Source organism: Musca autumnalis, unplaced genomic scaffold, assembly GCF_047663935.1.
Source record: "Musca autumnalis isolate F117 unplaced genomic scaffold, ASM4766393v1 scaffold_5, whole genome shotgun sequence".
Classification (NCBI taxonomy): domain Eukaryota; kingdom Metazoa; phylum Arthropoda; class Insecta; order Diptera; family Muscidae; genus Musca; species Musca autumnalis.
The window spans coordinates 66,483,266-66,507,418 of NW_027412088.1; the positions used below are offsets into that span (position 1 = coordinate 66,483,266).

The 24,153-nt window shown below is 39.0% G+C and overlaps 1 protein-coding gene across 1 annotated transcript in view; it reads right to left on the reverse strand.

The window, feature by feature from the left end:
• Nucleotides 1-1,102: 1,102 nt before the first annotated feature.
• The window catches only part of Or49b (Odorant receptor 49b), a 36,200-nt gene continuing 13,149 nt past the window's right edge, over nt 1,103-24,153 (reverse strand). Inside the window, exons 2-7 of the mRNA XM_073991938.1 lie at nt 17,123-17,261; nt 16,793-17,063; nt 12,780-12,879; nt 12,616-12,717; nt 8,041-8,148; nt 1,103-1,316 (exon numbers count right to left, since the gene is read on the reverse strand). Of these exons, the coding sequence (XP_073848039.1) occupies nt 1,215-1,316; nt 8,041-8,148; nt 12,616-12,717; nt 12,780-12,879; nt 16,793-17,063; nt 17,123-17,261 (822 nt within the window). The 3' untranslated portion in view covers nt 1,103-1,214. The remainder of the gene's footprint in view (nt 1,317-8,040; nt 8,149-12,615; nt 12,718-12,779; nt 12,880-16,792; nt 17,064-17,122; nt 17,262-24,153) is intronic.

Here is a 24,153-nt window from a genome sequence, read left to right on the forward strand (position 1 = left end):
TATGAAAATTTGAAAAGTTACATAAAGGAAAAGACTGTCAATGAAAAAATTTATAAAGAAAATTTGAAATGAAAAATATATCCTTTATGCGGCCCATACACTGTGGGCATGCAGGACAGCATTTGTAATAGTATTAGTAAATTTTGAAGTTTTTGTCAATGTATGTGTGAGTATTTTAAGCAGGATTGAAATCAAAATAGTTTTGATTTTGTAGATGAACCTCTTTCAATCCGATGAATTTTGTTTATTTTCCAAGCAATCGACAGACAGTCTTTGAAAATAACAAATATTGCTTGTGAAGAAATTAAAAATTGTTGAAAATTTGAACTCAGAATCGTGCTTTTGGAGGAAAATTCATCATTTCTGAAAAATGGATTGAAGCCATGCCGCACACTATTCAATCACACACGTATACAAGGGGTTCATTTGGCAGTGCAGTTTGGCAGTTAGTGTATGGCTGGTATTTTAATTTTTTTCATTTGACAGTTTTCTCCTTTATAAAAGTTTTCATTTCACATTTTCATAGAAACAGAACTGAGCCCCAGCCCCTGATCTCGAATTACTTTTATTTTTGTTAAAGCAACTTGCATTCGCTTCCTCAATTACAACGGTAAAAGTTTTTTCAGGGGCAAGTCCATACTTCTTGAGAAAACAACTCGAAAGATGTGAAAACCCCTATGGCTGGAGAGCACAATAACTCTCGAACTGATCAACCGAATTTTGGTCCAAAATTTGGCCTTCGTCATATTTTATACAAACTTAGCTTCAGTTCAGTACTTCCTCCGATATTTAAAAAATGTCACTAACCAATTGGCCCAAACTTTGGATCTCCTAATATCACTGTGACACAAAATGGAACTAAAAATCTGGGGCAGAGATAATTCCTTTTGGGGATGAAAGCCCTCTGAGCCAAAATAGGGTAAATGTCAAAAATGGCCATGAAAACGCGACTAAATCGATTAGTTGTCGATGAGAGCCGTACCTAACATTTTCTGAGCGACATTTTTGCAGAACATTTCGAAGCTGAAAAAAGTCATCTTGTGGCGACCATTTGCTTCAAAGTCAAAGGTTTTGTCATTCGTTATAAGCCCTCACATTCGGATTACTTTTGCTATATTTATTGCTTCCTACGAGGTCTGGTTTAAAAGGTGTAGGTGTTTGAGTGCATTATAATAAATAATATATTACTGCTGGTTTAATATGTAAATATTTTTTTAGCCATAAACTCGTTTCAATAGAGTAAAATACGAATATGAAGCATTTAGCAGGGCCTGAAATAATTCCAATGTCATTGGATAGATGTTACCAACTTTGATCTGTGGGAGAAGAAGAGAAAAGCGAAAGAGAAATATAATCATTTACATTATTTTGAATTTTCTGTTGAGTTTCTAACAATTGCAATGTACAGTGGAGCAGGGCTTTTTTTGAATATCAAAAATTTTATCACAAAAAAATGGAAACTTATAGCCGCCACAAAAAAAAAAAACATTTTTAGTGAAAAATGTATTCCCAAAGTGTTTCATACTACCGCGCTCCACTGTACAATACATGTGCATTCGATATATACAATAGGGTTATGACTTTTTTACAACCTCGTATCTCTGTATGATTACATAAAATCTTAATTATATAGTGATTAGATAAAAAAACTTCCGTACAAAAAGGTTTTAAAGTTTTTATTTTTCAGAACTTTTGAAAATTTTTAGAAGTTACTGTAAGCAGATATTTAACTACAAACAAGGTAAGGGGCACACGGCATAAACAAAATGACATGACCGTTTGTTTCTCACTAATTTCATCATCGTATTATTATATTACATATACATATATCATCTACTATATGTTTAATTATTTCATATATCATAAAAATTAAAAGTGGTTTGTGTGGGAACTTTTTATAGCCTCCACCATAGGATGGGGGGTATATTAAGTTTGTCATTCCGTTTGTAGCTACTCGAAATAATCATTGTAGACCCCACAAACTATATATATTCTTGATCAGCGTGCAATATTACATCGATATAGCCATATCCGTCCGTCTGTCCGTCTGTGGAAATCACTCTAGCTTCCGAACGGATTGAAGCAGGTGGATGAAATTTTGGTAAAATCTATTATATTTGTAGGACTTTTGGTATTGAAAGCAGGCTATGTAGGTCCACGTTTTCGTATAGCCCCCATACATAGTGACGCGTGACTCGTCGTCGTTTTAAGGAAATTTTAGGACATTTGTCCCATTTGACCACCGAATTCGTTGTAATTTGGTATTTTTTGTCTCCAGAGGCTAAAAAATATTTCTACCAAATTTTGTTTATATAGGTCCACGTTTTGGTATAGCCCCCATATAAGGCCCCATATATAGTATGCGTCATTTTAAGATATTTTGAATGTATTAGTCCCATTTGACCACAGAGTCGGTTGTAACTTTGCATTTTGCGTTTCAAATGTTTATATAGGTCAAGGTTTTGGTATAGCCCCCATGTAACGCCCCATATAGTACGCGTCATTTTAAGATATTTTGAATGTATTAGTCCCATTTGAGCACCGAATTGGTGGTAATTTGGTATTTTGTGTCTCCGGAGGCTAAAAAACATTTCTACCAAAGTTTGTTTATATAGGTCCACGTTTTGGTACCGCCCCCATATAACGCCCCATATGTATACATATAGTAGGCGTCACTTTAAGATATTTTGAATGTAAAAGTCCCATTTGACCACAGAATCGGTTGTTAGTTTGTATTTTGTATTTCCAGAGGCTAAGAAATACTTCTACCATAAAATGTTTATATAGGTCAAGGTTTTGATATAGACCCCATAGGACTATATCTCCCGATTTTCGATATTTTGAAGGTTTTAGCCTCATTATCGCTGCGGAATGGCTGAAATTTGGTATTTAGTCTTCGTTGGGTGTATAAAACTTTCTCCCGGAAATTTGTAGGTATAGGTGTTAGTCTTCATTTGGGGTACAAAACATTCCATATAAAATTTGTCGGTATAGGTCTACGCCTTCATATAGCCCCCATAGAACGGTACCCCCCGATTTTCGGTATTTTGAAGGTTGTGGCCTTAATACTTACTTACTTACTTAGCTGGCCCATTACAGAACATTTGTTCTATAGGTCGAACTAAGAAGAGATCTCCATTCCTCTCTATTTGTTGCTTTGCACTCTGGAATACCGCGCCTTTTAATCTCTTCATCCACTTGTTTGCGCCATCTATTCCTTGGCCTGCCAATTCTGCGTGCACCGCCATGTGGCATGTATTCATACGCCTTTTTAGCGGGTTCACCATCGCTCATTCTTATGATATGGCCTAGAGCGTTATTTTTGTTTGACGAGATGTGGCTTTGTTTTTAAACTGCTTACTTAAACCAAAGTAGCATTTGTTGGCCAATAAAATTCTTCTTTTTATTTCACAACTGATGTCGTTTGTTGTGTTTACGGAGGTGCCGAGGTAGACGAAGTCTTTTACTACCTCAATATTTAGGAACCAACTTCCACAGTCGGTCCGAGCTCAATGGACGCATTGCGCGTCGACACCATCAACTTGGTCTTCTCACCGTTTACCGCCAGACCCACTTTAGCAGATTCTCCTTCGACCTTTATAAAGGTATCAGTTACTTCTTTTACTGATCGGCCCATGATGTCTATATCATCAGCATAAGCAAGTAACATGTGACTATTGGTGTAGATTGTGCCACTTCTTTTGACGTTTGCCTCTCGTATAACCTTTTCTAGCAGGATGTTGAAGAGGTCACACGAAAGGCTGTCTCCTTGTCTGAAACCTCTTTTGGTACCAAACTCTTCGGAGAGGTTCTTTCCTATTTTAACTGAGGACCTCGTGTCAGTTAAAGTCATTTTACACAGCCGGATGAGCTTTGCGGGAATACCAAATTCAGACATGGCTTGGAATACCTTTGAACGCAGCGGGCTGTCGAAGGCTGCTTTATAATCGACAAAAAGGTGGTAGGTGTCGATCTGCATCTCTTGGGTCTTCTCGAGGATTTGCCGCAGGGTAAATATCTGGTCAATGGTGGACTTGCCAGGTCTAAAGCCGCATTGGTATGGTCCAATTATCTCGTTGACCATTGGCTTTAGTCGTTCGCACAATATCCCTGACACGATCTTGTAGGCAATAGGGAGTAGACTTATGCCCCTATAGTTAGAGCATACAGTCTTATCTCCCTTCTTGTGGACGGGGCACAGGATACTCAGGTTCCAATCGTCGGGTACTCGTTCTTCCTGCCAGATGGTGCTAACTAGCTGATGAATACACCTTATCAGCGTGTTGCCTCCGGTTTTGAACAGCTCGGCTGGTAAGCCATCGGCCCCTGCTGCCTTATTATTCTTCAGCCGATTTATTGCTGTCTTTACCTCATCTTGGCTGGGCGGTATACATTCAATACCATCTTCTGGGATTGGGACTGTGGTATCTTCGTCGTCTTCGCTGCTATTGGATACCAACAGATTTGAAAAAAGTTCTTTCCATATCCTGAGTACACTATCTGTATCAGTTACCAAATTACCTTGCTGGTCTCTACAGGAGGATGTGCCTGTACCAAAGCCATCAGTTTGATGCTTGACTCTTTGGTAGAATTTTCGGACTTCATTCTGGCTCCTGTACATCTCGATTTTTCACACTCCCGCTTTTCCATCTCTCTATTTTTCCTGCGGAAAAGACGTTTCTCCTCTCTCCTTTTCTCCCTGTATCTCTCTCGTGCGCTACGCGTTGCTACGGATTGTAAAGTAGCCATATATGCCGCATTTTTCTCTTCGGTGGCAGCACGACACTCCTCATCATACCATGGATTCTTTGGTGGAGGTCTCTGGTATCCAAGTATGGATTTTGCGGCTGTTTGCATGGAGTGGGCAATGCTTTGCCATTGCGCTGATATGTTATCGGGATGAGGAGTGCTTTGATTAAGCAATTGGGCTAGTTGAGTGGAATATGCTGTGGCTATCTGTTGTGATTGCAGTTTACCGATGTCTAACTTTCGTGTTGTGTCTGTTCGTACTTTGTTTGCTACGTTTAAGCGGGTGCGTACCTTTTCTGCAACTAGGTAGTGGTCCGAATCAATGTTTGCGCCTCGGAACGATCGTAAATCCAACACGCTCGATGAATGTCTTCCATCTATCACAACATGATCAATTTGGTTTCTTGTTTTCTGATCTGGAGACAGCCAGGTGCCCCTATGAATATCGAGATGATTAAATCTGGTACTGCTAACTACCATGTTTTTTGCAGCTGCAAAGTCTATCAGCCTCATACCATTGTCAGATGTTTCACTGTGGAGACTGAATTTCCCGACTGTTGGGCCAAAGATATTCTCCTTTCCAATTTTGGCATTAAAATCGCCTAGAATGATTTTAATGTCATGGGCAGGGCAGCGGTCATATGTTTCTTCTAAGTGCTCGTAAAATATATCTTTGGTCTGTTCGTCCTTTTCTTCAATGGGAGCATGAGCGCAAATAAAGCTGTTGTTGAAGAATTTAGCTTTTATTCGAATTGCAGCAAGTCTTTCATTCACTGGGGTGAAGCTGGATACCAGATGTTTTAGTCTCCGACTAACTACGAATCCACAACCAAACTCATGCTTTACGTCATGGCAGCTATAATACAGTGCGTCACCTTTAGGTTGTGTTGTGACGCCTTTCCCAATCCATCGTATTTCCTGTATGACAGTAATATCGGTCTTGTGAACCTTCTCTATAAAGAGTGCGAACATTCCAGGTGCAGATTCGCAGATCATGGTCCTTAAAACGTTTGCGGGGTTCGTCAACTTTAGAGGGGTTTGTTTTTCTTTTCTTTCGTTTTTTCATAGTAGGCTGTTTTTTTTCTAGGGGAGGGTTACTAACCCGACGCCCAAACCCAAGTTTTTAACGTTCTTATGGGTGAACGCGCGGCACATGTTAGCTCACTACCTTTAACGGGTGTTAAAGGCAGTTCCCCAGGTGACACCACGGGGAGGTCAGTGTCCACTTGAGATGAAAGAGGGACCAAGATAAATCCTGGGCTTTGCCATGTTAAAACCAGTCAGAACCGTTGCTTAGTATCTTTCATCCCCTACGTCACCCATATGGCCTTAATATACCAACGAAATGGCTGACATTTGGTGGTTAGTCTTCACTTGGGGTATAAAACCCTCCATATGCAATTTGTCGGTATAGGTCCCACGCCTCATAGTACGATATCTCCCAATTTTCGGTATTTTTGAAGGTTTTAGCTATACTATACTACCAGTTTTGAAGGGCCTCATTATAACACCGAAATGGCTGAAATTTGGTACATAGTCTTCGTTGTGTGTGTAAAACTATCCACATGAAATTAGTCGGTATAGGTCAACGTCTTCATATAGGTATTTTGAAGTTTTTAGCCTCATTATTCCACCGAAGTGGCTGAAATTTGGTATTTAGTATTTTTCCGGGCTACAAAAATTTCCCTCAGAAGTTTGTCGGTATACGTGCATGTTTTGGGGGGTACCCCCATAGAACGGTATATCCCAATTTTTGGTATATTGAATGTTTTAGTCTCATTATAACACGGAAATGGCTGCAAGATGGTACTTAGTCTTCGTTGAGGGTATAAAACTTTGCACCTGAAGTTTGTCGGTATAGCTCCATGTCTTCATATAGCCCCCATAGAACGGTACAACCCGATTTTCTACATACATATAGCTCGTTCTTCACCAAAATAGCTGAGATTTGGTATTAAGTTTTTTAAAGAGTTATGAAACATTCCAGCCGAAATGTGCCGGTATAGGTCGACGTCCTCAAATACCCCCATAGGACCGTACCTTCCGATTTACGGTATTTTGAAAGTTGTGGCCTCAATATACCACCGATATGACTGAAATTTAGTATTTAAATTGCCGTGGGTGTATAAAATATTGCAGAAGAGAATACCGATTTTCGGTATTTTAAGGTTGTGTCATCAATATCCCATCGAAACGGATGAAATTTAATATTTAATCTCCGTTGGTAGTATAAAACTTCCCACCTGAAAATTTCCGGTATTGTTCCATGTTTTTAAATACCCCCCATAGAAATATCCGTCCCAATTTTTGGTATTTTGAAAGTTTTAACCACAATATTCAATGGGCATAACTGAAATTTGGTATTTAGTCTTCGCTGGAGTTACGAAACTTTCCTCCAGAAATTTATCGGTACAGGTTAACGTTTTATACAGCCTCTATAGAACGGCGCTCCCGATGTTGTTAACTATCCAAATAAAGAATATCCACGTTTAGGTCTAGTCGGTTTTGCCCAATTTTATGTATTTCGCTCTATTCGGAAAATTGTAAATATTGGTCCATGTTTTGGATAGAACAAAAATGTCGCCCCCATATTAACTGTTTTGAAGGGAGTATTATCAGTTGAGATATATGTACTACTCCTGCAATAAAAGGAAGAGTTAGTACTTTGATAAATGAAATAAAACTAATTGTTCCTATTCACTTCAATACAGTTCGTCGTGGAGAGTATAAAAAGTTCGGCCCGGCCGAACTTAACGCTTTTCTTACTTGTTCAATATTTAAATGGAATAAAATGTATTATAGTTTTATACGCAAAGTGTCATTCATTCGTGCAACAGGATATAATTTTTTTTCATTTCATAGTACAAGGTGCTTTGTGCGGAAACTTTTTTCTAATAAAATGGAATGAATGTTATTTTAGGCATTTATAGGGAAAAGTTCATTTTTTCTCACTACAGGAAATCATTTTTGAGAAAAAATGTCAAAAAGTCATAACCCTAATATACAATGTCACTAGGCGACATTGATGCACTTTTCTTCTAAAATGACAATTAATCGAACTGACATGACACATAGCACAAGACGGTACACACGGCATACTTTATTGTAATTTTTAGTACCAAACGATCCCATTAAAGAAACGTTTAACTCTAATTTGAACGTGACCAAGAAAAAGACCAATTGACCGATTCTTTTTTCTTTTTAATAGAATTGACATTTGTGTCAGTTCAACATAATGATTATTGTCAAAACTAATTGCCGATCGATGGCTCACTTTAAACTTACACTTACCGTGCATGGTTTCTGTGCTCTCATTATCATCAATAAAATTAACTTTTGAACATGTATTTCATAGGTGAACCATTCAGTTGCATAGGCAGCAGCAGCTATGGAGAGATTCTAATTGAGAAAAATTAGGAAAAATACAAAAATAATGAGAGGAAAGTAGTTAATACAAATGTAAGTAATGGCAATAGAAAATGGGGTTAGATTATTATTATTATTATTATTATTATTATTATTATTATTATTATTATTATTATTATTATTATTATTATTATTATTATTATTATTATTATTTCTGAGTTGTGACATTCTCAGCGACAGCTGGAATTTACGCACCGGGTCTATGACCAAAGGTTGCGCTCAGTTGGGATATTATATATCCATTATTCTTCCTCATCCAATAGTTTCTCTTATTATAGAAGTTGCTTTAATTAAAATACTTTTCTGCATTTCTGTGAGAGTTTTGTGGCTTAGATTCAGCTGTTCCAGGCTTTTTGTGGTTTCCTTGGGTATTGTTCCTAATGAGCTTATTACAATCGGTAGTACTTCTATTTTCTGCAAGGATAGTGAGTTTTTTAGGTATTGTGCTAGCGGTTGGTATTTTAGATTTTTTGGTGTTGATTGTTTCCGTTATATTGATATCCAATGGGACAGCGAAGTCTATGATTTTTGCAGTATGTGCTTTTTTGTCTATTATGACCATGTCCGGTCTATTTGGTATAGTTATATCTGGTGGATTGTTTACCAGGATTGATCTATCCCAATATATTGTGTAGTATTCTGTCTCTATTACGGGTTTTGGGTGGAATTTATAGTAATATGATGTGTTTTCGTTAATTTTCAGTAATTTGATTATGTTTATATATATTATTTTTCCTATATTGTTGTGTCTTGTTGTGTAGTGGTTGTTGGTCAGGGAGGTACAACTATTTAGCAAGTGTGCTATAGTTTCTGAGGCTCCTCCACATCTTCTGCATCTGTCATCGGCGATCGTGTTGTCATGCATGATATATTTCCTGTAATTTCTTGTTTGTATTACACCGTCCTGTATTGCCATTATGAAGCCTTCGGTTTCGGCATATATGTTGCTGTACTTGAGCCAGTTAGTTGTGTTTTCTATGTCGACGTATGTTTGATTTATTTGATTGGGATATTTTCCATGTAATGGTTTGGATTTCCATTTTTGCAGTAGCAGTTGTGTGGTTTCTGGGATTCTTTGACTATTATTTTTCAGGTTTAGTGGCGTTAGGTTATCGTCTGAATTTACAATCGCGTTGTAGAGTGTGGAGGTTGTTGCTTTTGCTTTGAAGTAGTCCGTTAGTGTTTTTATTTGTTTATCATGTAGGGTCTGGATGTTGAGTAGTCCTCTACCTCCAAGTTTTCTTGGAATATATAGTCTCTCCATACATGACTTGGGGTGATGTTGGTTGTACTTGGTTAGTATTCTCCTGACCGTTCTATCCAGGTCAGTAAGGTCTGTGGGAGACCATGATATTATGCCAAATGTATATGTTAGGAGGGGTATTGAGTATGTGTTTATTGCTTTGATTAGATTTTTTCCGTTAAGTTTGCTTTTACCAATATTTTGGACGCGATATATGAATTCTTGTTTTATCTTTGCTTTATGCACAGTATGGTCTATGGTTATGTTTTGTCGGATACCCAGATATTTGTATTGCTCCTCTCTTAAGAGTGGGGTTATTTGCTCTCCTGCGGACGTACAGAATAATTCTCCTGGATTGTATTTGCCCTTCGTTATGTTATGTGTTTTACATTTGTCAATCCCAAATGCCATGTTTATATCATTGGAAAATACTTCGACGATTTTGAGTAATTGACTTAGATTGGGCTTGGTCCCTGCGTATATTTTTAGATCGTCCATATAAAAACAATGTGAGATCCTGAGGTTGTCGGATGTTTTAAGTTTATACCCGTATTGGCTATTTTTTAGGAGTGTGGAGAGCGGGTTAAGAGATAAACAGAAAAGTAGTGGGCTTAGGGAATCGCCCTGGTATATACCCCTTAGTATTTTGATTGGGTTTGATGTGACACTGTCCTTTCCATTTCCTATGTGGAGAGTAGTTTTCCAGTGCGTCATTAGTTGACTTATACACTTTATTAGCACAGGGTTAATTTTGTATAGTGTTAGTACTTCAATTATCCAGGAGTGGGGTACAGAGTCGAAGGCCTTTTGGTAATCTATGAAGGCAGCGTACATGTTTTTTATTCTTGATAGCTTGTCTTGTGATAGTGCTGTCAATGATAAGTTGGTCTTTGCATCCTTTTGTTCCTTTCCTACAACCCTTTTGTTCTTCGGCCATTATATCTTGTGACTCGCAGTGTTCGGAAATTTGTTGGCTTATACATGCCGTGAGTATTTTATATGCCGTATTTAGGCATGTTATTGGTCGGTATTGGGCCGGGGATTCTGGGCTGTCCGTTTTGGGCTTTAGGTATGTGATGCCAGCGCTCATACTAGGTGGTATGGTTTCTGGTTGTGTTATCATATTGTTAAATATGTTAATAATTATTGGGTGTAGTGTGGTGAGATATTTGTAGTAGAAATTTTGTATTTTATCTGGTCCTGGTTGTTTCCAGTTATGGAGTTTCCGTGTTATTTTCTTGAACATGGGCTCTGTTATTAAGTGGTTGGTCATACCGGGGTTTGTTGAGATATCCTCAAGTAGGGTGCTTATCCATGTTGATTGTGTATTGTGTTTGACCTCATGGCTCCATATTGCTTTCCAGAAGTATTCTATTTCATCAATATCAATGCTGTTTTGGGTGGTTGAATTACATGTGGAGGGTGCAGTTATGGAGTTATAGAATCGTTTTTGGTTTGTGTGAAACTGTTTATTTTGCGTAGATCTTTGGTAGCTTTTCATGTATGTTCGTAGTCGGTTTGTATATTTCAGAAGCCTTTGTTTAATGGTGTCGCGGATCTGTTCTATTGAATTATTTATTGGGTCGAATTGCGTGTGGATAGTATATTTACGTTTTATGTTGTTTAGCTTGTTCTTGCATCTTTTTCCAGTTTTTCCATTGATGTGGCTTGTGATTACGCCTAAGTCTCGTCTATATTCGTCTATCTTTCCCTCTATTCTTGATTGCCAACGGGGTTTTTGGGTGGTTTGCTGTTTTGACGTTGTGTTACTAACTTGTCTTGTGTTTCCATTATTATGACTATTTGTCGGACTATTTCGTTTTGTTATATTGGACTTATGTATTTGGTTCGCCAGGGTGGTTATTGTGTTTGCGCTACAGTACATTAATTCGATGAGTTGATTGTAAGTGATAACTTGTCCAGCTATTTCTTGAGGTAGGATATGATTGTTTACTATTGAAGTGATTTTGGTTAGTATTTTTGAGGATGTTGGTTTCGGGATATATGGTCTGTTTTCGGGGCTGATTTCTGAGAATTTAATCTTTGCCTCATTGAATGCAGCTATGGTTGCTGAGGGAATATCAGTGACTGGGTCTGTGGGCTGTGCTGGGTGTGGTATGTGTATGGTTTCTCCTGTGGGTTCATGAGTTTCTGGAATGTTATTAAGTGTGCTTTGCCTGGTTTCTGTTATAACGGTTTCTGTTATATTTTGTAGTATTGGATTGCTGGTATTTTGCTGTAGCTCGTGTTCGACGTTTCGTCGTATTTCTTCCTGTATAGCTATAGGAATTAGGTTGTTCCTAACTATCGCAGCTCTTCTATCCGCTATATTTTGCTGAGTGAGGTGCGATAATTCGGGGTATTCGGATAGGAATATAGTGTACATCTGCTGTCTGTAACCAATTGGGTTTTGTGCGCGAGTAGCTTTGAAATAAGCCTTTAGGACTGACACGTTCATGTCATGTGTCCATTTGATTCTGCGCCGCGGCAGCCCTATCTCGGCGGTCGTCTGCTCACGAGGGACAGACGAAGCGCGAGTGATAGGTGAACTTCTGGTGTGGGTTGTCCTTTCTCCAGTTATGTTAATTTGTAGATTTGTTATGTTCGTGTTATCATTATTGTTTTGTGACTCCATTATTTGTTTTTGTGGGTTTTTGTGGGTATTTTTGTTGACGTCTGCCTACCCGAAAGACGTATGGTGGGCAGCCGTTCCTGACATGGAAAACAGACGCTGACCCGAAAGCCGCTCGCTGCGAGACAGGCGCTCTCAGGATTCACTTGGGGTCCGCGGGGTCGTTAGGCCCGTCATTCCTTGTGTGGAATGCCCCATGCGGGGTTATTATTATTATTATTATTATTATTATTATTATTATTATTATTATTATTATTATTATTATTATTATTATTATTATTATTATTATTATTATTATTATTATTATTATTATTATTATTATTATTATTATTATTATTATTATTATTATTATTATTATTATTATTATTATTATTATTATTATTATTATTATTATTATTATTATTATTATTATTATTATTATTATTATTATTATTATTATTATTATTATTATTATTATTATTATTATTATTATTATTATTATTATTATTATTATTATTTTAATTTGAGAAAATTATTATTTTTCAAATTGTTTTGTTTCTAAGGAATGTCATCCAAATCATCTTACCTGCTCCATTAGTTCATTGGCATACCAATACAGAGCCAAAATTTGACAAAATATCATTGTTATATAGGCACACACAATGATTGCCTGGGCAGCAGAGTCCACCTAGAAAAGCATAACATAAAGTATTTAATAATGAAACTATGACCCCATTTGCCTTAACTTACAAATATCAAGAGAAATAACAAGGCACAGAGTAGAGTTCCAAATGCCACAAATTCCAAAAGAAACATAAAGGTGGTTAAACGATTTACGGTATTACAATATCTGTAAAAAAATGTCAGGATATATCAATAGACCTGAGAGCGTATGATAAATTAAATTATATAAAGTAGGTATTCTTTCAATAATAAATTTTTGGATGCATATTAGGGTGACGAATTTTCGACTTTATTTCTCAAAAATTATTTTCTTCTTTAAGTAAACAATTGTTATACTTACCCTCAGCCTTTAGGATAAAAAGAGTATATCGTCACCATAAATGCCCGAAGACGTAACCGACATGAAAATGACGTAATCTGATACATAAAGCTAAAATACATGCTCTTTCAAGCTTCTGCGTTCAAAAAACAACGATCCAATTCAAGACGAAATTCGCTTCAGACAATTTTGAGTCGATTTAGCCATGTGCGTCCGTCTGTCTGTCTTGTGCGCACGACAACTCTCGAACGGATTAACCGATTCGAACCATTTTGGGTATCGTAATATTTTGTCCAAACTTAGATGGGCCATATCTGCCCACTCCTTCGGGTACCTCGACCACAAATGTTCAAAAATTATTTGTAAAATGGTGTGAACGATAACTTTTGAAGGGAGCAATCCATTTGGTCCAAACTTTGCACATTCATGCACTATATGGCCTAAGAGCTCTAAAAACCAAACCAAAATGGCAAATCCGCAAGATAATTATCGCGGGTCACCGTGGTGCAATGGTTAGCACGTCCGCCTTGCACTCAGAAGGTCTGCGGTTCGAATCCTAGGCCAAGCAACATCAAATTTTCAACGGTGGCAAAATTCCCCCTCAGTAATGCTGGCGACATTTCCTGAGTATTTAAGCCATGAAAAACTTCTCTACAAGTGGTGTCGTAAGACACGCCGTTCGGACTCGGCAATAAAAAGTAGGCCCCATATCATTGAGCCAATATGAATCGGCGTGCACTCATTGATATGAGAGAAGTCTCCCTTGTCCCATTTGGGATGTTTGTGGAACAACTACTAATTATCGCGGGGAGTTTCTGATTGGTGCAGACTTTGCACATCGTATTATTTCATCCAGTTATATATCAGGTTGGAATATGGACTATATCGGTCCACTCCTTCGGGTACCTTCGGTACAATTTTTTTACTGTGCAAGTCCATACTTCCTGAGATATTGGCCTAAAAGCTATAAGAAACGCTGACGTCACCGACCAAAATGACAAATCCGCAAGATAATTCTTGCAGGTATTTTCTGATTGGTTCAGACTTTGCACATCGTATTATTTCATCCAGTTATGTATCAGATTGGAATATGCTCCAGTTCTTCGGGTACTTTCATACAAAATTCGGATAAAGTGAAGTTTAAGTGCTCCGCTTGGATCGTTTTGAATTTTTATACCCTCCACCATATGGAGGGTATAATTAAATTTGTCATTCCGTTTGTAACACATCGAAATATTCGTCGGAGACCCTATAATGTATATTACTGATCAGCATAAAATTCTATGTCGATTTGACCATGTCCGTCTGTCCGTCCGTCTGTCTGTTGAAATCCAGATACTGCTCGCAATTTTGAAGATAGAGAGTCAATATTTGGCACAGAAGTTTTTATTACATGCAGGATGGTTGGTATTGAAAATTGGATATATCGGTCCACGTTTTGATATAGCCCCCATAGAACGGTACCTCCCGATTTTCGGTATTTTTAAGGCTTTAGCTTCATTATCCTACCAAAATGGCTGAAATTTGGTACGTAGTCTTCCTTAGGGGTAAAAAACTTTCCCCCAGAACTTTGTCGGTATCGGTCCATGCCCTCATATAGCCCCCATAGAACAGTACCTCCCGATTTTCGGTATTTTGAACGTTGTGGCCTCAATATTCCACCGAAATGGCTGAAATTTGGTATTTAGACTTCGTTGGAGGTACTCAAACTTCCCCTTTAAATTTTTCGGTATAGGTCCACGGCTTCACATAGCCCCCATGGAAAGGTACCTCCCCAATTTTCCGTATTTTGAAGGTTGTGACTTCAATATTCCACCAAAATGGCTGAAATTTGGTATTAAGTCTTCAATGTAATATAAAACTGTTCGCCAGAAATTTGTCTGTACAGGTCCACGCTTTCATATTGCCCCATTTCCGACTAAAATTCGTCGGTCTAGGTCCACGTTTCGATATAGCACACTTAGAACGGTACCTCCCGATTTTCGTAATACTGAAGATTGTGACGTCAATATCCCACCGAAATGGCTGAAATTCGTTATTTAGTCGTCCAAGGGTTATAAAATATTCCAGAAGAGTATGATCAGTATAGGTCCACGTCTTCCTATATCCCCATAGAAGCGTACTTCTTGATTTTCGGTATTTTTTAAGTTTTAGCCACATTCCCTTACCGAAATATAGTAAATTTGGTATTTAGTCTTCTTTGAGTCTAAAAATTTCCGGCAGAAATTTGTCGGTATAGATTGACGTTTTGAAATAGCCCATATAGAACGGTGCCTCACATTGTTTTACACGGCATGATTATTGTGTTTGGTTTGGAGTTGTTTTTTTGTCAGTGGCTTTCGTAATATTTTGTCCAAACTTAGCTTAAGTTCGAAGATGGGTTATATCTGCCCACTCCTTCCGATACCTTCTCCACAAAAATTCGAAAATGTTCGGAAAATTTGTGAGCACGATAACTCTTGAAGGGAGTAACCGATTTGGCCCATACTTTGTACATCGCGAAATTTCAACCAGACTTAGATGAGGTTCCAATATGGACTCAATCTGTCCACTCCTTCGGGTATCTCCAACACAAAATTTCGGAAAAGTACAGTTTAGGACCTGCTCTCGAATCGCTTTGTTTTTTGTTGTAACAACTTGTGTTCGCCGCCCCCCATACTACGGTACCAGTTTCATTAGGGGCAAGTCCATACTTCCTGAGATAATAGCCTGAACGGATCTGCCGATTCGGTCCAAAATTTGACCTTCGTAATATTTTGTCTAAACTTAGTTTAAGTTCGAAAATATGACATATCGGTCAACTTCTTCAGGTACCTCCCCACAAAAGTTCAAAAGTGACCGATTTGGTCCATACATTACACATCCTAATATATCTATCAGATGTATGTTAGGTTTGAATATGGACTATATTTGTCCACTCCTTCGGGTACCTGCCACACAAAATTTCGGGTAATTTCACTTTAACACCTGCTCTTAAATCACTTTGATTTCCGCTTAAGCAACTATCATTCGCTGCCTCAATTACGACGGTAATAGTTTTTTTCGGAAAGTTGTAAAAAACCCTATGGCACCATATGTAGTCGCTATAGAGTACTATAACTCTTGATCAACCGACTTGGTCCAAAATTTGACTTCGTCATGTTTTGTCCGAACTTAGTTTCAGTTCGAAGATGTCACTAAAATGGTGCACGGTGCAACCAATTTGGTCCGAACTTTGGATCTCCTAACATTTTGTCCAAATTAAGTTTAACTTCTAAAATGTCAATATCGATATTCTCCCGAGGGGACCTCCCCCACAAATGTTCAACATTTGTGTCTAATGGCATTTTAGGGTCTGTTCGAAGATCCTTTGGAAATGTATACCGATGCTGTTTGTTGTGGTCCTGCTTACATCGATATTATGTTTTCCGTGGGCAAGTCCATGCTTCCTGACATACTGGTCCAAAAGTTATACGATGACCCATTGAAATGACTAGTGGGCGCGACATCTATCAAAAAGATATGACTCTAAAATAAGATCCACTTCCATAATGGACTATGTTCCATTCCTTTAAGTACCTCCTCCGCAACACTTTTTAACACTAATTCACATTTTTATCGGCAAGTGAAAATGCCCAAAAAGATCCACCAAATTCTGAAAAGACATCCAATCTGTCCCTAGATGAATGTTTCAATTCACAAAGGCTGAGGGTATATCTCTGTTGGCAAAGCCGACTCATACTTTTTTACTTGTTTTTATTGAATTTGTATAGATACTCACTCAATAATCTTCTTCTGATATTTTATGCACTCAATGACTTCATTATGAATCCACTCGGCATTCCCCTTAAAACGATTCAAGGTGGCCAAACGATGTTGCAGATATTTACACATAACAATGCCGAACATAATGAACGAAACAATCAAACTTGTATAGGGAATGTACATGCAACAGCCCACGGGAGTGATAAGCATCTGAAAGATATACCAACACTCATAAAAGGGGGATTTATATTCATTGACCCCCGGTATAATGCTGCCAAAGGGTAGAACTATAAATAAAATTCAGAAAAATTAATTGAAAATAAAATTCTCTCAAGTAGTTATTTACCCTTTCCCGTAGCAAGTAATGGATATAGACCAAAACCAATGCATGTCAGTAGGCCCAAAAATAAATTACCACGAGCCATAACTTTGCCATTTGAATTGACATGGCTCAACAGAGATCTGACGTAGGCATCATTGGATTTCTGCAAATAAAATGTTAAACTTTTTGATATATTTAAGAAGCAGATTGTTGTCTAAATTACAGTCGAAATCGCTTATAACGTCATCATTTATAACGACATATCGGTTATAGCGACCAATTCCGTCGGTCCCTTTTAAGCATTTTCGTAGGCGAACACAGAGTTTTGGAAGTTTTCAGCGTTTGTGGGGAACAAATTGTGACCAAATTTCCCAGCACAGGCGATGGACTAAAGGCCTCGATACATAAGAAGCATGGCATTCTTGCTGAAGTCATATCTGATAAAAGACTAAAGACCAAGTTCGACCTAATAAAAAGATTTCAGAATCACATTTGAATTAGGTCGAACTTGATCTTTATTCATTCACCAGATATGACTTAAGCAAGAATGCCATGCTTCTTATGTGTCGAGGCCTTAACAAATGAGCGTGCTGAGCTTCGTCGAACGAACCCTGAAGACCCAATGGTTGAAGAACTTACTCTGGAAGTCAACAGGTTAGTAGGCGAATATAAGCGGAAAAAGTAGATAGACCACCTGAAGCAATGCAACATTGGCACAGGATTAAGTAAATTGTGGGCAACGGTTAAATCACTCTCGAATCCGGAAAAGAAGGATGATAGAACGGTTGTTACTTTCAACGGCGTGACAGTAACTGACCCAAAGAGGTGCACGTGTTACTTTAACCGGCAGTTCATAGAGCACCCCAAGAGTAATAGGGTGAAGAGGAGTGTACTGCGCCGTATAAGAAAAGCCCTCCCAGTCGAGGAGGTAAAACCACAATTTACGGTGGACGATGTCATCCGAAGCGCGAAATCATCCAAAGCGTTCGGCCCACACGGAATATCAATGGCAACGCTTAAGCAACTGTGTGAACTCGGAGTGGAGTATTTAACAAGTGTCCTCAACCTATCTTTAGCCTGCCATATTATACCAGAAGTTGGCAAGGTGGTCCCGCCACTGAAGCCCGGCAAGGATGACAGCAGAGGTAAATCGTACAGGCCGATTTCCCTCCTGTCGTCAGTAACAAAGATTCTAGAGGTACTACTCCTCTCCACCATGGAAATCATTCTTCCCGTTGGCCAACATCAAAATGGATTCCGGAAAATGCGTAGTACTACAACATCATTACATGCAATATCCACACATATCAGTAGAGGACTGAACCACAACAGAGTGTGCGACCATGGCTGTCGATGCCGTCAACTAAGCCAAGCTGTTCGAGGATATAGAGAAGACCACTCTCCAGCCGCGTTTGAAACGTTGGATAATCAACTGCATATACATATGTATGTATGTGCGGACGCCAGTCGTTTGCGGAATTCAGAAACAATAAGTCAGGGGTTCCCCAAGGCGGGATGTTATCTCCGGAACTGTTTAACCTCTACCTACCTACCCTCTATCATTGTACGATCCTATCGTCGATGACATATATGATAGGTTAAATGTCTACATAGCTGACCTATTGCAGTTCTTTCATCTGGGGAATATGAAAATATTCGCCGCTAAATTCACAACCACTCTGTTCACTACTTACTTACTTAGCTGGCCCATTACAGAACATTTGTTCCATAGACCGAACTAAGAAAAGAGCTCCAATTCTCTCTGTTTCGTGCTTCGCTTTTTGGAATACCACGCCTTGTGATCTCATCATCCACTTGTTTGCGCCATCTATTCTTTGGCCTGCCAATTCTGCGTGCACGGCCATGTGGCTCGAATTTTTACGCCTTTTTAGCGGGTTCATAATCGCTCATTCTTATTATATGGCCTAGCCAACGCAATCGCTGCATCTCGATACGTTTAACTATATTGATGTCCTTGTATAGCAGATACAGCTCGTGGTTCATACGACGTCGATATTCACCGTCAACGCAGATCGGACCGTAGATCATTCGAAGAATTTTTCTCTCAAACACGCCAAGCACTGCCTTAGTATCAGTGTTTTGTAAAGCGTTATTTTTGTTTGACGAGCTGTGGCTTTGTTTTTAAAGTGCTTACTTAAGCCAAAGTAGCATCGGTTGGCCAATACAATTCTTCTTTTTATTTCACAACTGATGTCGTTTGTTGTGTTTACGGCTGTGCCGAGGTATACGAAGTCTTTTACTACCTCAAAATTATAGAAACCAACTTCAACAGTTGGTCCGAATTCAATGCACGCATTGCGCGTCGACACCATCAGCTTGGTCTTCTCGCCGTTTACCGCCAGACCCACTTTAGCAGATTCTCCTTCGACCATCATAAAGGTATCGGTTACTTCTTTTACTGATCGTCCCATGATGTCTATATCATCAGCATAAGCAAGTAACATGTGGCTATTGGTGTAGATTGAGCCACTTCTTTTGACGTTTGCCTCTCGTATAACCTTTTCTAGCAGGATGTTGAAAAGGTCACACGAAAGGCTGTCTCCTTGCCTGAAACCTCTTTTGGTACAAAACTCCTCGGAGAGGTACTTTCCTATTTTAACTGAAGATCTTGTGTCAGTTAGAGTCATTTTACAAAGCCGAATGAGCTTTGCAGGGATACCAAATTCAGACATGGCTTGGAATACCTTTGAACGCAGCGGGCTGTCGAAGGCTGCTTTATAATCGAAAAAAGGTGGTAGGTGTCTCTACAGGAGGATATGCCAGTTCCAAAGCCATCAGTTTGATGTTTCACTCTTTGGTAGAATTTTCGGACTTCATTCTCTCTCCTGTACATCTCGATTTGTTCACACTCCCGCTTTTCCATCTCTCTCTTTTTCCTGCGGAAAAGACGTTTCACCTCTCTCCTTTTCTCCCGATACCTCTTTCGTGCGCTACGCGTTGCTACTGATTGTAAAGTAGTCGTATATGCCACATTTTTCTCTTCGGTAGCAGCACGACAGTCCTGGTCATACCATGGATTCCTTGGTGAAGGTCTCCGGTATCCAAGTACTGATTTTGCGGCTGTTTGCATGGAGTGGGCAATGTTTTGCCATTGTCCTGATATGTTATCGGGACGAGGAGTGCTTTGATTAAGCAGTTGGGCCAGTTGAGTGGAATATGCTGTGGCTATCTGTTGTGATTGCAGCTTACCGATGTCAAACTTCCGTGTTGTGTCTGTTCGCACTTTGTTTGCTACGTTTAATCTGGTACGTACCTTTGCCGCAACAAGGTAGTGGTCCGAGTCTATGTTTGCACCTCGGAACGATCGTACATCCAACACACTTGATGCATGTCTTCCATCTATCACAACGTGATCAATTTGATTTCTTGTTTTTTGATATGGCGACAGCCAGGTGCCCTTATGAATATCTGCTTGGACGGCTGAAATGAGTCTCCCACTGAACATAGTGGTCGATGGTGCACTGATTCCGACCACTAACTACCCGAATATTGTGGGTGTAACATGTTTATGTCGTCTGCGCAAGCTACAGCTATTTGCGAAAAGAACAGAAGTAGCAACAAGGTTCTCAAGGCGCTGGCCGACAGAACTTTGGGTGCTGGCAAAGAAACCTTGTTGTGCACTTGCAAAGCAATAGGCCGGTTTGTCGTAAACAATGCGACACTAGCATGGTATGCAATGTTAGTGCTACGCAGTGGAAAAATATTCAAACCTACCAGAATGCCGACCTGAGGATTGCAACAGTGTGCCTCTTCATGACACAAGTGGACCATTTTCATGAGATGACGAAGGTTTTACCGGTGCATCAACACAACAGGATGTTGTCGATGCAGTTCCTGCTTGGATGTTATTGCAGTGAGCATTCCTGTCACGATATAATTAATGTAAAGGCTTCTCCCACCAATGCACGTCAGGAGAGATCTTCATGATCTCTACCTCTCGACAACCTCTAGACCAATGAGCCTATCAGGCAGGTTTGGATAACATTCACACTGATGTAGTCGCGCAGGCAGTACAGAGATACAGTGTAAATGCCGTACTTGAGGACCACCTCCCATCCATCGCAGCACAAGAACACCATCTACCAAGGCAAAGTATTAAGATCTGGACGATGCAACACATACCCTGCATGTGGATTAGGATAACACGATACGCTAACCCCACTCACCTGTCTCCCGATTCTTTATGGACGCAACCAGCCCAAGTTGAGTCTGGATACAGAGAAACCAGAACCTGATAACTGAAATAATACACGACCAAACATATTTGCGTTGCAACAACAACCACAACAAACTTTTGATCTCGTAATATTTTGCCAAAACTTAAAATGTGCCATATCGGCAAAAGGTCAATAAAAGGTCAAAATTTTGTTTTAGAGCAGTTTAAGGTCTGGAAATTGATACCGAAGCTACACCTTGTGGTCCTGTTTACATCGATATTATGTTTTTCGTTGGCAAGTCCAAAAGCTCTAATTATACGGTGAGCCACGATTTAGTAATGCGAAATGACAACGTATAAAACCTTCAAAAGTGACAGCTACCGTAATACCGGATAACTCAAAATAAGACTCCTTTTTTGGAAAACCTCGTATATGTGCTTACACACGGTACGCCTGAACCAATTTTAAATGGAGGGTGCTTACACCTGTAAGAACCGCGTTAAGTTCGGCCGGGCCGAAATTGTTATACCGTCCACCACGAGTTATATTGAAGTAAAATGGAACAATTAGTTTCCTTTCGTTTATGAAGAAGACTAATTACCAAATATCAGCAAATTTCGTCGATATATACCGACAAATCCCTGCGGAAAGTTTTTAGACTCGGAGAAGACGAATTACCAAATTTCCGATATTTCGATAAGATAATGTGGCTAAAACCTAAAATATACAAAAAACAAGTGAGCCAAGGCTATAGTCGGGTCGGGGCCGACTATGTGATACCCTACACCACTACCCCTGTTCATAAGCTTTTGACTAATAAAATTCAAAATATTAAAATTGGGATAGCTTAGCGCCTTTGCTCTGAATGTCTTCATTAACACAGGTCAATTTTTTCGAAACGCATTTAAGTGCAACCACATTACAACCCAAATAAAAAATGGAAAAGTGGGATGTATGCCAACCATCAATAGACATCTTTCTCTGTCAGACCCCCATCAACCCCCAAAATTTCGTGAGGATCCGATCAAAATTTCGTAGTGTGATTGCATAAAAATGGAAAAAGGGATGCATTACCGACTATTGCGATATCTCTGTTGTTTGACCACCTATGACAACCTACTTCACATCGTTGTAAAGATGATATTTTCTACTTTACTTGCCAGGTTTTGCTTTCGATATACCTTCTACAAAAGGGAGATATTAACTTTGAAGTAAAACGTTGGTCTTTTTTCCAAATATTTTTTTGTCACATTCCGACCCCTGAATAATATCCGACCATTATCAAAAATCAAAAGGTTTTTTTCCTCTGTGGGACCCCCAATAGGCTTCTTCATCTGTGACCCCCATTAACCCTCAAAATTTCGTGACGATCCGATCAAAATTGAAACCTGTAGCGTGATTTCCAAAAAAGTGGAAAAATGGGATGTATTAACGACTATTGCGATATCTCCGTTATTTGGATACCTACGCCAACCTGCTTTGCATCACTGTAAAGATAGGATTTTCTACTTTCATAGTCAGACTTTGTTTTTGGAAGATACCCAACCGAAGCTGTGATATTCGTCATTATTATTAAAATCGCAAAAGTAAAAAGTTGGGTTCTATTAGCGGCTATTGCGATATATTCGTTGTTTGATCACCTACGAGAACCCACTTTACATCATTAGAAAGGCGATATTCTCTACTTTCATGGCCAGGTTCTGCTTTTGGTATACCCCATATTGAAGCTGAGATATTCGCTTTGGAAAAAAACATTGACTTTTTCTCCAAATAAGTTTTTTGCCAATTCCGACCCCTAAATATTGTCCGACCATAACCAAAATCAATAGGCTTCTTCATCTGTGACCCCCATTAACCCTCAAAATTTCGTGACGATCCGATCAATATTGAGACCTGTAGCGTGATTTCCAAAAAAGTGGAAAAATGGGATGTATTACCGACTATTGCGATATCTCCGTTATTTGGTCACCTACGCCGACCTAGTTTACATCATTGTAAAGATGGGATCACCTACTTTGATAGCCAGGCTTTGCTTTTGGAAAGTCCCCAACCAAAGCTGTGATATTCGTCATTATAATTAAAATCGCAAAAATAAAAATTTGGTTTTTATTTGCGACTATTGTGATATCTTCGTTGTTTGATCACCTACGAGAACCTACTTTACATCATTAGAAAGGTGATACTTTTTCTACTTTTATTGTCAGGTTTTGCTTTTGGTATACCCCGTATAGAAGCTGAGATATTCGCTTTAGAAAAAACGTTGTCTTTTTATCCACATAAGTTTTTTGCCCATTCCGACCCCTAAATATTATCCGACCATCACCAAAATCAATAGGCTTCTTCCCCTCCGGAACCCCCATCAACATCCAAAATTTCGTGACGATCCGATCAAAATTGCGTGATTACAAGGTTTAGATGGACAGACCGACAGACGGACAGACGGACGGACGGACTGACGGACGGACACACATAGACTCAGCTCGTCGAGACATTAATTTTGGTATATATAAGTATGGGTCTACGACCATTATTTCGATGCGTTACAAACTTTTTGGCCAAAATCAACTTATAATACCCTCCCCACATAGTGGTGTAGGGTATAAAAACACACATTTTTACCCATGTAATTTCAATAAATTGAAAAAAGTGTTAAACGGACGGAACGGGACGGGTACAAAAGTATATATGGGCTCGAAGAGGAGACTTTCGGGCATCTTTCTGTGAAAACAGAACTTTGTTCCATGTTGTTCCACAAAAGTTCTAGTCCACTAAATTTGGAATTTCATAAATTTTAGTACCCGAGGAAAAATAAAATAGATCATGTTGTGTAAACGCTACGGTAATTTACTAAAACGATTTTTAAAGGCCACAATCCTA